Consider the following 15,914-nt stretch of genomic DNA (forward strand, 5'->3'; position numbering starts at 1 on the left):
TCCCTCGCTGTCGACGTCGTCGACGAAGCTTAGGTGTAGGCGAAGTTCTCCGATTTTTGAAACATTTAGTGAAATTTCTTTATGTAATAATATTAAAAAGGAAATAGCTCATCTCAGCAGAGTTGAAGTGTGTCTTACGTCAGTACCATGGCAGGACAATGTGCTTTTGATAAACGCGTCACAATACTCAAGGTGTTGTGGCACCGTAATAGGTCGGAGCTAAATTAAGGTTTAGGTACGATAAAAATAATCACACGCTATTTTAACTATACATATTATTCGATACTATGCTTTACCACCGATAAAATCTCTTCGTACCAACGAAGCATGTTTCAACGAGGTGGCGCAGTTTGACTTTAGCCAAGTTTTATTTCATGCATTCAGCTTTACACGACAGCTTACAGTATTTCCTATTTATGATAAAAATTATCCACAACTCTCACAACCTTATTTAGTATCATTACCTGATCAATCATCCCATAATTTTTTCTATGGTGCAGACATTAACATATCTTAACCGAAGGAGTTGCCGAACGCATATTGTTATCAAAGTATTTTTTTTATTTTTTTTTTGTTTCGAGGAATAATACCGCCATTGATATTAGAGGTGAAATATTTCCATTGCATTGAAAAAGAACCATGCGCACAGGTATTGGCTTGAAAGACCTAAGCATAAGCTCACGGTGAAGGATACTACGATAGTCATACACAGTTGAAGTTACCGGTTATAGTAATTCTGAAAATAAGCTTATCATCAAGGACGGCAATGATTTTTTTTTGTTGAGAGAACGAAGTGACTATTATCTTATTTGGCTTCTCTCCGAAGAATACCTTCCAATGTGTAATGCATTCGGTGTCCGTCCGTTTCGCCCAGGTCGGCACCATCACTTCCTCGGCGATAGCCATTGAAGCCCGCCGATATCCTAATCTCCCGCCCTCGCCCGTATTCGCTTGCGGTTGAGGTAAGCCAATAAGTCCCCGGGCAAATTACGGTGTAAAGTGTTTGATGGTAACGCTATTATTTCCAACGTATACTTCGCAGATTTTACATGTAATCTATATAAGATTATTATAGGAACGTGCAGGGCATACAAAATGGAAAACTATCGCTTATAAGGAAGGTCATAAGTTATGCTCGTGAGAATATGATTCGCTCAATGAAAGTTGATATATGGACAAACTCTATAGTTATATTCATTGGTCGGTTCACCAAGTGGTATATTATGTGGGTTTATCGTTTACACCAGGTGAGAAAAATAATTACAATGCCATAGCTGACGTGAAAAACTAAAATATTATTTTACTTTTTATCGTTTTTATTCCAATTATTAGCAGCATAAATTTCCTCATTTTACCCATTTTAAATTAATAATTACATGTCAATCTCTGAAACATTTACTTGGTTAGGTATGTGATAATCACCGAATGTCGAATTTAGTCTCTGAACCAATGAGGTAAAGGGAAAAAATTAATTTTTTCATAAATAAGTGAAGGAAACAATGACATAAAATCAAACTAAAGTCAAAACTAATTCATTGTTGGTAAAATAAGGCGATTGTGTATTTATGTAATTGGTTGAAAACTCTACCGGCTGGTACACACTGGCCTCGAAAATAAATAAATGGTGTGGTAAGATGTTGGATAAACTATGATCGAAACGCCGACAATACCTTACCCGAAACGATTACGCATTAATTAACATTAATTTAATTCTCCTTTGTCACGTTCTTTTATTTTTATGTAGTCATGTCGCCAATTTTAATACTTCAGTCCAGAAAATACTGGAGTAAATGGCATCTTTTCATCTATGAAATCAATCCGGTAAGTTTCCTTTGTAAATATTGATGAATGGATGAACACATGTGTAAATGAAATTGCTTCTGATTTTGATATATTCAGAAGTAATAGAGGGCATATATTACAAAAAAATGGCAGTACTTTCTCGCTAATGGTGATAATGTTTAGCGCTAAAACTCAAAATGGGATTATTGAGATTTGTGATTGCAATGAAATGTAGTATTACGCTCACGTTTGTAACTTAAAGAAATATAACGTGTAGCTTGCTTTTAGTGCTTTCTGAAATGTGCTCCAAGAGTTAGATACTTCGCCTACCGCAGCTAACTTAAGTCATACAGGTCATATTTCAGACAAATTTGAGTCGAATGAATTAATATTTCAGGCTTTTTGACGTATTTCATATTTTTTAAATTCACCTACATCGAATGAATGATCGGGAATAGGTGACGATGTGAGTGCAATGGAAACTACTCACCGTAGCAACTTAAAAGAAGGAACGAAGGAGCTACTGTTATAATTTAAGGTATGTTAGTCATATAGAATGGAATGACATGGCTCACCTATTATCTGTCAAAAATTTCTAAGATTATCATTTTATGTGAAACTAAGTATGATTGGATGTCAATGTATGCACTTAGATGTGCCCCAAGTAACTCATTTGTACGCAGGTACTTTGAATTAAAGGGGCAGTGCAGGTCCTACGGATAACACTTACATTAAATAAGTTGAATAAGAGTAGGGCTCACCTTTCTTTCCCCCTGATCCGTCTGGCGAGGATACGTCGCCGTTGGAGGACACCGCCGTGTGTTGGTGCGGGTGGTGCTGAAGCTGGTGGTGGTGGGTGCCGTTCACGGGTCCGTGATGCTGGTGCAGGATCCTCCGAGCGGCCTCCTGCGCAGCACCCACTCCAGGCCCGCCCAGCGGCACCCGACCGCCCCCGCCCGGCGGAGACGCGGCTGCCGCTGCAGCTGCCGCCGCCGCAGCCGCGGCCGCAATGGACGCGGCGGCGTGGTGCAGGAAGCCGGCGGGAACACCAAAAGGGAAGCGGGAGGGACCGAGGGAGGCGGGGGGCTGCTGCCCAACTTGCTGGGGACCCCCAACACCCGGAGCCCGCGCCTTGACCCCGGGGCCGAAGGCGGAGGATCCCCCAGCTGACGACAGGGGCGGTGGCGGAGGCAGGAAGTGGTGGTGGGCGGAGAAGGGGAAGTGAGGGTGGTGCGACGGCGGAGCGAGGGAAACGGGCACGGGGCGCGTGAAGTGCGGCGCCGGGTGCGGCAGCTGGGAGGCCATCGAAGTTGGTAGTCCACCGTCGAGGTGGTGGTGGTGGGGCTGGAGATGGTGCGTGGCGGAGGCGGGAGTCAGGTGGGAGGCCGGGGGCATGAGCCTCGGGGGCGTGGAGGAAGGTGGGGGCGTTGGGGCGAGGAGCAGGGAGGCCGGGGGCGTCCCCGGGGCCCCACCACCGCCCCCGCGCCCCTCGCCCCCGGCACCCGAGTGTGTGGCGTTGTAGGCCAGCGGCGGAGGGAGCAGGGACGTCTCCAGAACCATTTGCCGCCGCGGCCTCAGTCGCAGGGGTCACGAGCGGTGGAGACTCTGCCCCCCCAAAAGATACACAGCGTCCTCTCTTCAATTATTTATTCCTTCGACAAAAAAAACTGTATTCAGGTACTATTGGTGTCCATCAGCAGGTTGAGGTTCTGCAGCAGTCGTTGTAGTCTCCACGAGCATCCTATTGGAGCTGCATTGGCTTCTGCATCAGTCCATGAGAACCAACTATAATATTACACTACTTGGCCAACTGACACTCCATCAGGTATTCGCCGTTCTGGCGCCCCAGTGCGGCCTGGCGCCGGCGTCCTCGATAGCACCGGGGACAGCCGGGCCATGACTGCCCGCGGAGGAAGCGCCTCACACCACGCTCACCCCCACCGTATCCAACGGCAGTAACATTGTTTTGTCGGAATAAGACGATTTTACCCGGACTGAATCCGAATTCGTGCACTATTTAACCAATTCCAAGTCACTGTCACCACTGCAAACTTCAAATGAAGGGAGATCTTTGCCGAATTATGTGGGAAGTAAGGAGCAAAACGTTGAGACGACCGTCCTACGAAGGCTATTCTGCACAATTTGTCCAGGAAAACGATCGGAATCGTGGGGTTAACATGGGGCACACTTTGGCGTGGACGAAGAAAGCGCAGTCCGGGTAGGCACCGTGGGGTCAGCCGGGACTTCTTCTTGTTCTGCGTCGGCTAAGGGCGCGCTGGCGGGCGGCGCTCCCACAGCAGGCCGTGCGGTCGCTCTCCGGGCGTATGGCTCGCGTCCGCCCCTCAACCTCCTCTCCCGTCTCCGCCCCTCCCTTACCCTCCTCCCAAGCCCATCCTTCCCTCTTCTTCCCCCTCTCCGCATCGCTCGGTCTCCTGAGAATCAAGCCACGAAGGAGGAGAGGGGATGCGAAGGGGTGGTGCAGGGAAAAAGGCCTCCGTGGTGCGAGGGAACTTGCGAAGGCGCCGGGAAGAGAGGGGTGAGGCGAAGTCGGGGCTCTCCGCGCTCTCTCTCTCAGGGGCCAGTGATGGCGACGACGGCCTCCCATTGGTCGGCTATAGCCCCGCCCCCATCCGCGTGGCCCCGCCCCCTTCCTTCCTGCTTGCCTCCCTTCCTTCTTCCCCAGTCTCTTCTTTCTGCTGTCCCCCCTCTCTAGTCAAGCAAAGATTTCCCTTACACCTCCCTCCTGCCTTTAAAGGGGTCGAGGGTGCATCATCTCCCCTTGCTCCGTTTTGCGGGAGATTTTTCGGCTCTTTTCGGGATGTTGGAGCGGGAGGAGGTTTTGCGGAATGAAGAGAGGGGGTGGGGGGTGCGGGACCGGGTCGATTCAATTAGTGGGTGGAGGGGAGGGGATAGTCTTATTTCTAGGGGTGGGGGTGGAAAGGTAAAACGTATCGAAAGGGGGATGGGGGGTGTTTGGAGGGGGTGGGTGGATTAAAGGGGGAAGGAGGGTGAGGTGGGAGGGAGTAGTTAGGCGCGCGCTTTTGGGATCGGACTATTTCCTTTGCGATTTAGAGGCGGGCCGCGCTGGGTCGCATGAGCACTCGCTCTCATCTGTCGTATGCCGAAATATGGACTTTCCGAAGGTGACGATGGGCAGAGAATGCTCCCCGCATCAGTATTGGAGGTTGTCGGATGAGGAACGTCCCTTACAGTGGCCTCCACTACTTAAAAATAAAGCCAGCGAGAGTTGTTTCAATAGCAGATATAATGGTTGCAAGAGGGGTTGTGAGCGAGTTCGCTATGCCAGATATGAAAACTCTCACGGGCAATAATAAACTAAATGCTTCTGTAAAGAAATGGTTCAGCATGCCGTTTAAATAGTTATTAGTGAAGGAAAGGGTATTTACAGGTATTCATGACAACACAAGTCCAAGTGCCAGCGTCGCATAAGAAGGGCTGTTGCATGGGTTGATTGTGATTGAGGGACAGCGATTGACCGCAAGGTACAAGCAGTCTTCTAGGTTCCAAGGTTATCCAACCCCTATCTTCTGTCATAGGGCATACCTAACTGGCTCCTCTCTAGCCGAGTCATCGAAAGATTTCTTACAATAAAAAGAACAACAGCAAGGGTTCATCGCTCGAGAACGCAAGTCAATCGACCGATCTCAGTGCCCCGATTTCTGTAAATCTTGAAATTCAGAGTCTGGGAATGGATGCACAATGGAAAGAGAGTTACATTTGTGAGGTCCTAAAATTGTCATGAATATTTCATCTAAGTACATATATAATTATCTGGGTCTTTTTCTGATTATGTTAAATTCGTATCTTTGAAGCTGTCAATAAAATAAGGTTTTCAGAGACTTGCTAATTTTAATCGTTGGATGCCTTGATATCACAGAAGGGGTATTCGAGCATCAGAATTTTTTTAGTTTCCATTAGATCGATACATTTTTGTTATCATGAAAGCATAGGATGGACAGAATGAACTACTTCAATGAGGATACGAAAGACAATATCTAACCAACCCATTTATTTCATTTAATACAGGCTATAAATAATAGAGGTTCTGATTTTTCTACATGATTATGGATGTGGTGTCATGATGTCGATTCCGGTTTTCATTAAATTTATACTCTATAGCTAACGCACCTGCTCTGATTTATTGTATAGTTAATATAAATACTATTTATTACTATGATGAGTAGCATTTTAGAATCTTAGTTTGTTTTTGCGTAGGAAACATCCCCTTTAAATTTATTTACGATTGAAATTTCTACTTAAGTAGTTTTAATTATCTTTACTTCCCTAAATAAGGCCCTAAAGTTGAAAGAATCATGACGGCGATATGCATGCAGATTTGCTTGAATAGCAATCCATACCTAATTTAAACCCTTAAATGCATACTCTTTAGGATTATTATGAAATTATTCCATTTTATAATGAAATTTTGTCCCCTAATAATCTATAAAGGAAGCCTATGTAGTTGATTTAAATTACATAAAATATGTAAAAAAAATGTTGCCATGGTTATTAAATTTTATGTCCTACAATTTCACGTTTGTTTGTATATATTTATGTTGCAACTGATGTTTCCCATATTCTCCAGAAAATATTTAGTTTAATAAATAGTTGATCCAAATGCAGTTCAGAGTGTATTAGGTACGTAAGGCGACCATTTTACAATCATGATGAGTTTAATAAGAAACTATTTGTTAAATGCCCCATAAAATTAAATCATATATAGAATATTTGGATGGAATTATTAGCTTTGTGAATTATTAATTATACTTATTCGAAGTAGAAAATTTGATTCTGATTTGCTTCCAAATATAAGTAGCTCGCTGGAAATTCAATTACCCATTCAGTGGCTGTCTGAACAAGTTGAATATTTCCGTTCTTATCGACTAGTACGTAAAGGTACGAGACCGCCGTCGCAGAAATTTAAAAAAATATGATCTTTTTCGAGCATATGACTTTTTTCATCATTTCCTCTATCAAGTAGAATATTCTTTAATTCAAATGTCCATGTTAATGTATCGAACTCACTTTTACATATCTCTTTATAGGCTTACACAGCAGGGGGCCGGAGGGTACAGCTGTCCCCCACTCCTTCAGTGGCAAAAGTCGCTAAATTCCTCAAGGAAAATCAGGACTGCATTGAAACGAAAGTTTTTAACACATTTTCTTGAAACCCACGAAAAATGGTAATATAAGATATCCTTCTAAAATAAAAATAATAATTTTTTCAAGCAAATAATTTTAAAAACGAAAAAAGCGTTGTTTTTATTTTCTCAAAATCTTGGTTTCATTCACCTTCTTCTAGATAAAATGTTGTAGCATAACCGACCATGTCTTGCCCTCTACCCTAGTTCGGATCCTGGCTGCGCCCTTGTGTCTCTTGACAATAGAAATAACGAAAGCGGAGTTATTATTCTATTAGCAGCTAAAAGAATTCCTTTTATTTCAAGTGATGGAGGGCGCAACTTTCGTGGCGGGTGCCTGTGCCCTTCACTCGGCGAGGTCCGCGTGGCGAGGCTCGAGATCCCGGGCGCCGAGCGGCCGCCCTCCGCCAACGTCAATCGCCTACACTCCACACATTTACAAATTTTCAAAGCGAATTTCAGTCAAATGAAAATTTTAAATCAAAGAAAGTTTTCTAGCATAACAGATGCATATTCATACGTGATCGTCTCGCCAATCAGCAGTACATAAACATAATCATAGATACCCTAATGTTGAGGTAAGGGCTTACCAAAAGAATAAACAAGAACTAATCATTGATGATGACTAGAACATATTTTTGGAATGTGAGGATAGCTATTGTACCACAATATTAACAGTAGTCTTGATCAAATGATGCAATTGCGATCATTGGCTGCACGAATCATGCACAATTTACGGAACAAGTAACGGTACCAGCACATGTATAATATTATTATTTCTATTTTTGTCATTCATTCATACATAAACGAGTTTCAGTGCCATATTTAAATATCATTAATATATTAACGAGTTTCATTGCAATATTTAAAGAATAATTTAACTGGAGTTATGCAATTCTGAACAATAATTTTACAAACGATGCCTCTAAATGTGTTTAAATGTTATATTTATACCATAATTTTAGGTTAATTTGAATGAGTTATCATATGACAAGTTTAATTTAGATTGAATTCAACTTGAGCTGCATGGGGCATCGCCCCCACGTAGGTGGGACGTCTCACCCGGACAGTTGGAAGAGATAGACTAAAGGCATATTTATGGAAAAGTTTTCTACATCTACATAATACCCTTTGAGCCACCTCTAGGGTGTTTGGCAGGGGGTGATCAATCACCAGCATGCAATTGGACTCCAATATGCACACCACACAGTACAAAAAACGTCACGCATACTAAAAAATTATACTAATATATGCTGTTAGAAATAATAATAAAATTAAGAAACATGCATTAAGTTTTACAGAGGTTAGTTGGCTACACCACAAGTCATGCAATCTATTTATCAGTTCTATCGCTGCCGTTATAATCTCTTATCGATTATTGAAAAAATGACATTCATAATCTGTCTATTCTACAATCTATCTCTCTTATTTTATTTATATGATCTGATCTTCCATAGTATGTTGGCGTCCGTAAGATATGGTTAACTTCATCAGAAAAGACACTGCTCTTGAATTTATCTAAAAGGTTTCAATCTACGGTCCGACAGAGATTCCCTTCCGAGTTTATCTAATAGGTCAGTTACACTAACAAGACTATCGTAACGACCTTTCACATACCTGGCAGCTCTTCTTTGCACGCGTTCTAACTCTGTTACTAAGCCTTTTTCATGAGGGTCCCAAACACTGGCAGCGTATTCCAAATGTGGTCTAACGAGGGAAAAGTAGCTCATTTCTCTCACTTTGTCATCGCACTTTCCTAATATTCTTTTAACAAAACCCATTTTACGATTAGCTTGACCGGTTATTTCTCGAATATGTTTATTCCACGATACATCATTATTGAGTCTAACTCCTAGATATTTCACGGATTCAACAGTCTCTAATTGGGTACCCCGAATTATATAGCTACGTTGTAGGGAGTTATTCTTCTTCCAGAAATTCATTACGACGCATTTTTTCAAATTTAATTCTAACTGCCAAGCATCGCAACACGCTTGGATAGCAGCAAGGTCATTCGTTAGTTCATCTATAACGTTGCTAGAACGGATTTCTCTGTAAACTGCAGCGTCGTCTGCAAATAATCGTAACTTACTGTGTACTACTTCTCCAATGTCGTTTATATAAAGAAGGAATAGGAGTGGGCCAATGACACTACCCTGAGGGACGCATAGGAATTTTATTATTTTGGGGTGAATATTTTTAATCAATATTTGTTGGTGTATTGTTAATAATCAAAAAATGCTATATAATATCATGTAGTCCTATATTCTTACTTTTACCTCAGTGATAGATATGAAGAAATTTCCTTAGGTAGGGCCTCTTTACCGGACTTACCTTATGTTCCACATATTTTGTGTCTGACTCAGGTTTTAACTTTGTACTCTATGTCATCTACTGTCTGTCTGTCTACTGTCATTCTCAAAGGTAACATAGTGTTCAGTGTCAAATCCTGGGTCAGACTAATAAACATTTGTGGAGCATACAATATTAAGGTATCTTTGATGATCTTTCATGTTGCACAGGTCCATCAAATATTTGCAAATTAAAATAGCCAGGTGTATTCTACATGAAAAAGCTGGACTGGCACTTAGAGCAGATTATACATTTAGCTCCAAAGCACTGTTGTAAATTAAATTCCAGAAAAAACTTAACATAATTTTAGGTCTCCTGGAACCCAATTTCCCACGGTCTCGACTTCGTACCTTATCAATTGCAAGGCAAATATAAGAAATCACCTTAATATTCGCACTGAATGTAGTGATAGCATGCAATTGTTTACAAAAGCGTTCAGGCAGTCACTCCTGGTTCTTCGAGCTAGAATTTAAAATTCAATTCATATTATATGCACAAACTTTTGTACATAAATTAACTAATTCTTTTAACTACAAAACGAACCAATCATTCTGGTGTCCATATTAGTGCAAGTAGCATGTTTTCAAAGTTAATGCAAAAATCCGTGAAAACCCAGTCTAATTATTGCATTGTCAGTTGACATTTACACACTAATTTTTTATTATGTCAATCTACCAATCAATATATTGATTTACGTGGCTATTTAAATCTACTATTTGATTCATCATAGTCAAAAGTAAGCAGTCGTGAGGATGGTTTGACGAATATCTCCGTTCTCGCTCTCCTACCCACTAGCCTTTTCTTAGTTATGTATTTCTTCTCTTTCATATCATTAGTAACCTGTCCTATACTTCGGGACCATCCCTTGCTCTTTCTTACCGTCCACCTGTCCTTCGGCGATTGTCATTATTAGGCCATCATGTCTCATAAAGTGGCAGACTGAGTTTCCCCGTCTTCTTCTTTGGGTTTTTAAGAAACTACTTTATTCGCCCACTCTTCTCAACGCTCTCATTCTCTACAGACCCTAAAGCGTACTTGGGCGTTTGCCTCTTTTTTCTACAGAAATAGAACTATAAAAATAGAATCCACTAAAAAATTATTACATCCTGCAGAATGTATAGAATACGATACATGCGGCGCTCAGCACTTGGAAAGCGTCTTAGGTCAGGAAATGATAAAAAACCAGATGTATCATATATGATACACAAGGACTCAAGAGTTACCAAAAGCTAAATATTTTTCTCGTCACATGGACTATGTTCAAACCTAAAATCCGAAGCAGCGATGCACATTCGTCCGTTTGTGTCTCATTTTCGAACTCATCCAACAGAGAAAATATTCGTGCTTTTTTCTCTCTCCCGCGAACGATATGGGCCCTCGGAAACTCTCGGCATTGCTTAAAACGGTCACGCACCGAACGCATAAGCGAGATCGATTCCTGGAAACGCGCAGAATTCCGCACGAAAATAAAATAAAAATTCCTCACCAAGAACGTTGCGACGCCAATGAGAGGATTTTTTCACTCAATCTGTTTGGAAGTGGGAAAATTAACCCGTGTGTGTTCGTCTGCGTCTGCGCGGCTAGCGGGCGCAGCGGGGCTCTGCCACTCGATAAATGGCGATTAGCATGCGACATTCCTTGGGAATGACGACCTGTGCGAATCCCGCATACAGATGGCTGCTTTCGGTGTCACTAAATCAACGTGCGCCTTCCGGGGTTGTCGCGGGAGGAGGGAGGTGGGAAGGGCGGAGTGAGCTATGTGTTGCGAAGTGGAAGGAGGTGGTCGAGGATCACGAGGGAGAATTAAGGATGTTAACCACCTTGGTGTGGTAGCCTAGTGGGTAGGGAGCTTGGTTATAATAATAATAATTCGTCTTTATTGGGTGAGACTAAATGGACCCAGCGATTGGGATTAGATAGACCCATCTCCCATTATACATTAAATATTTACAAAGGAATACATTGCCAAGTTACCCCTAAAATTAAATGCTGTCAAATTATAACAAAAGATAGATAGTAGTAGGTATGCTTAAAAAAAACAAAATAATGCGAAGTGAACACAGTCGCACATACAAATTGTAAAAAGATTTGATCAAACAAGGAAAAAACCTAAGGATATCGACTTGATATTTAAAAAAATAGACGAAGCAGATAAGTAGTGAATTTTTTCTTCTGCTCCCATGATTTTACACGTATCGTTGTTGTTCTTGGAGAAGTTTTATGTGTAGTGAACTTTGAAGGAGGTAAGAGATGATGATTTACGTAGCGATAAGTCAATGTTGTTCCATTTGCGGGATTCAGTCACAATGAATGATTTATTGAGTATACCTGTCTGGTGGTGAAGTATAAGGAGGAGCTGGTTATTGGCCACAGGTTCCCGGGTTCACATTCAGAACGATGCCTTGTGACATCCTCAAAGAAAATCATTGAGTGTGAGGTGACCCAGGGGAAGAAACTGGCTTACTATCAATGTGCGATTCTCACACGCCAAGTCCGAGCCAAGCTCTATTCTCACCTATCCAGACCAACCCTTAATCACTGAGTGAGAGTGATCACCTTCGAGGAAAGCGCAGTTGCTCACTAACACGATTAACAATTTTGAACCGAAAAGATAGGGCAGGGGCATTTTTATTTTACAAGGAATTATAAGGAAAAGGTTGGTCAATGAATTCATTTATCACGAGAAATCATTAAATTCAGTTTTGATTTTGAGTGAAATGAGGCCATATTATTATTTTGTTTATAAAATGATTTCATACAGCTTTTGGCATAATGGAGAAATGTATCGCGTAATACCTACAAATGCAAGTATTCAATATTCGTGTATAAGCGGTAAGGATATATTCTGCATTTTTTTAATTTGATAAAACATAATGTAATATTCTATGAAAGCAAATTTTAAGTATTTTCACCAACGTTTGAAAGAAGGCTGGGATAAATTTCACAATAGATGCGTTCACATATACATATATTACACTTAATATTTCAGTCATTAATGCAATGTCTTCAAATCCGAAAGCTTGGCCCACCGCATCATGGAATGAAACAACTCCATCAAGCATCAGTTTGATTTGCTATCCTTTTAGTACAATAATATGCTATTTTTAGGAACTTTACCCGTATACCTGTAAGAATTAAAACGTTAACTTTTTTTAAATATTGCTTTCATCCGGTTCAACTGTAGCTCTTTCTTGGAATAAGTCGTCTATGAAGATATTAATTACATTTTACCCAATATCGACGAGATTGTCGCTGATATTTCTTTAAGAGCGTTGTACTTGGGGCTACAACAGTGAAGAAGTGATCGGCAGCAACAGCAATAGCAAAAAAAAAATAGAACGTTAGAACACGAAGGAGATGGACGAAAGAAAATCTGGAGGCGCTATTCGATAAAAAAAGTTATTTCGACGGTGTTTCGTCGGAGGTAGAGGTGGTGGCGTGGTTTTTGGGAAAGGAGCAGGTGGTTAAGACACGACGCCGTAGGATTGAAAGATCATTAAATTCCTTAACAACATTTCCTCTTCAGTCATCAGTTCTTCCAGTTGTAGTAGAATTTGTTTCCAAAGTTGGACTCTCTTCGATCTTGACTAGATTGGTCCTATTGTCAGTGAAATCGGTGGGCCAAATTTGGGTGATAATAAGTAGGTTGGCACAAAATGTATCATCAAGATCCATCGGAGAAAATATCATCAATCCTCAAAAATGCATGAATCCAAATTATGTAGGTTCAAGATCTCATAAAAAAAATTCAGGAAATTTTACAAGAGCAACACTTATTGTAAGAAAACAACACTTACCAGTTTTAAGGCCTTAGGATTGAAAGAAAACAACTTAAATAATTACTTCGGATGGGCAGCAACTTTTTTCGTGGTGGAGATGAAAAGTTATTTTTATCTAAGCCATTCTTTCAGTGTTCTAAGTTGATCTTTCAGGTTTGGAAGGGAATTTTTTACGCTGTGGTCCAAATATTGGATAAATCTTTACAGAGGTTAGCCAAACATTCGTATTGAAATTTCAATTCCAACTGTATGTATGACAAAAACTATGGTATGTCTGTTACCTGCTATCGAAAGCTTGTACATTTTCGGATAAAGTAGATAGAAGCAGAAATAGAGACCGACGAGAATTTCTTGTCGTACTCCATTCCTCATTCCTTCTCAGTGAATGAACGAAACCGGAGAATGAGGTCTTCCGGTACCGCTTTCTTTGAACCATTCTTCTGTTGAAAACTCGAACCCATAAAATATTATTTATAAGCATTCATCTTATCTTCCTTTAAGGCAACGTTATGAGATTTTAAATACATTTGAATCATTTGAAATAAAGCGCAATAATTCGTAAGAAATCGGTATAGTTAAAGTACATGAGCATTTTACCGGTAGAAAGGGATACCCAAACACACATAAGAAGTAGAAAATGTAATATTTTAAGTCCTACATTTATTCGATTCGACTTCGATGGAAACAAACGTCTTTAAAGATACTAATAATGTTTCAATTGCCTGTACAGGAAGCTAGATACTAATTTATTCAACCGTAGCAGACATCTATTTCGAATGAATTTGGAATTTCGCGATGTAACATTATCGTGGCATACATTTTGTCAGCGCAATCGCACTCTGTTGAGTAAAAATGTAAAATGTTGTGCGAAAATAGTGTATTATTGAAGCGCCAAAAATTATTAAAATCACACAAAAAAGGGAATAAGGAAGCAGCATTCTTTGTTCCAGCTACTAATAGTAAATCCAATGGCCTAATAAAGAACACGCTCTCGCGTTAAAATACAAGATTCTAAATTCCACGAGTTTTCTTCTTCGTATTTTCATCTTAAAATTCATCGGCGAATTAAAGTAATGGTGTGAATAAATTTAAAATACTTTTATAAACAGATTGCACCAATGCTACGGAACCCGAATTCCTTCGGAGTACAAAATATCCATTGAAAAAACACTTTATGATATGCCACTGCATTTGAGCGGAAATTACGCGCATAAAGTAAGTACCGAGATAGGCTGCAATAGTTCCCCTAATTCCTTTTTAATGAAATGGAGGGAGAACAATCCGGTTGAATTGGATAGAGTGAGAGATGAAAGCAATTCGTTGGAGGAGCGACATTAAGGAGTAGTGTTGGCATTCGCCCGAGGCCAAAGGGGACGTTCGAAGAAAGCGATAGGAATCGGGAATAGGAGGAGGCGTTATCAGTGATTAAATTATCGAGCTCCGTTAATGCTTTTTTTTCTTCGCCTTAAAGGTGTGCGCTTCCTTTTGCGGGATGACGGCTCTCTAACTGCCTGGAGATCGCCTCTGGCCAAATGTAACGCGCCGCGCGGCCACCTCTCCTCCTCCTCCTCCTTCGCCCCCTTCTCGCTTCACCTCCAGCACACCACCTTCTCCCACTCGCAGTACCTCTCGCCTCCCTCAACACTAGAAGCGCCGTAGCGGTCATTTTCAGCGTTTTTGATTTTCTAATCGTACCCTCTTCCTTCACGATGGTTAAAAATTGCTGACATTTCTCGACTTTTAATGAATTTTGTGTCCTCCGACCACACACCAAATATTTTTATCATCGGCTGCTTGAATTGTGAAATATTTCCTGATGTACTCGTATCTAAAAGCGTCGGAATGATCGATTTGAGCGGTACTATTATCAATGTTCTGCTTACTATTTCTTTCCTTTCAAATGATATTTTTTCTAGCATTACGAGTGGTAACAGTCTTTTCTCCATGTTTCTATACAATTTCTTTCTGTATGATATGCAGTTGTAACTCAAAATTATTGCATAGTCTACTTCAGAGTTTACCTACCAAAGTTTGTGTACGAGTTGAAAAACTAAATTGTTTAAAAATTTTATTATTTGTAAATAAAGTAAATTTGAGTTGAAAATAATAGTCGTACTTTAAAATACGATGTACGATAATTTTTATTATTATTTATTTTATTTACACGCACCACAGCAACGAGAGAAAATATACAGGTGAAAATACTGCTGCCGGCACTTATATGTATGGGAAAAAGTCGGCGCTACTAGTGTTAACACTGACACGCTCACTTTTCAGCAAGGAGGCATTACGTTGGTATACCCACTCTTCTTCCCTCTGCTGAGATCGAGTGGCTCTGACGATTGTGTGAGGATGCAGGTGTTATTTGGTTCTAATTACAGAGCATCAACTTAACAGCTGGTTTCCTCTTCAAGGAGATTCTTCGGACCGACAGCACGGGTCGAAGCAAGTGCTTAACTCTGACTTTTGGTAAACTTGGTCAAAAATGATAGTGATTTCACTAATAACATCTTCGGTTTCGTGGAGATAACCAAGAGTAGGTGCCAGCATCGAAAGAAAACAACTGTATCTGTTTTTAGTTTTTTTAAAGCCATTTCAGATGATAGTAGAACCAGATGCATTAAGCTATCAGTCGTTGATTCCATTCATAGCATTTATTAAGTAATTGCCCAATGAGTAATTTGAAGATATAAAACTTTCTATTGAGCAGTACACATAAAGTATTGCGTGTACGATATGAGTTTATTTTTCAATTGACAGACATATTTTCAAAAAGCGGGTATAACGTGGTGTGCACGTTCCTCCACCATTGCCGACGCTTTGCCCCTCTCCTGTGCGA

General features: G+C 40.8%; 1 protein-coding gene and 1 long non-coding RNA gene across 2 annotated transcripts in view; one reads left to right on the forward strand and one right to left on the reverse strand.

The window, feature by feature from the left end:
- LOC124168933 (homeobox protein unc-4-like) overlaps positions 1–4,095 on the reverse strand; it is an 85,751-nt gene extending 81,656 nt beyond the window's left edge. Inside the window, exon 1 of the mRNA XM_046547346.1 lies at positions 2,544–4,095. Coding sequence (XP_046403302.1) covers positions 2,544–3,342 — 799 coding nt within the window. The 5' untranslated portion in view covers positions 3,343–4,095. The remainder of the gene's footprint in view (positions 1–2,543) is intronic.
- LOC124168941 overlaps positions 1–15,914 on the forward strand; it is a 354,549-nt gene that overhangs the window by 167,724 nt on the left and 170,911 nt on the right. The gene's annotated exons all lie outside the window — the stretch shown is intronic.

This window comes from Ischnura elegans, chromosome 1 (assembly GCF_921293095.1).
Source record: "Ischnura elegans chromosome 1, ioIscEleg1.1, whole genome shotgun sequence".
Classification (NCBI taxonomy): domain Eukaryota; kingdom Metazoa; phylum Arthropoda; class Insecta; order Odonata; family Coenagrionidae; genus Ischnura; species Ischnura elegans.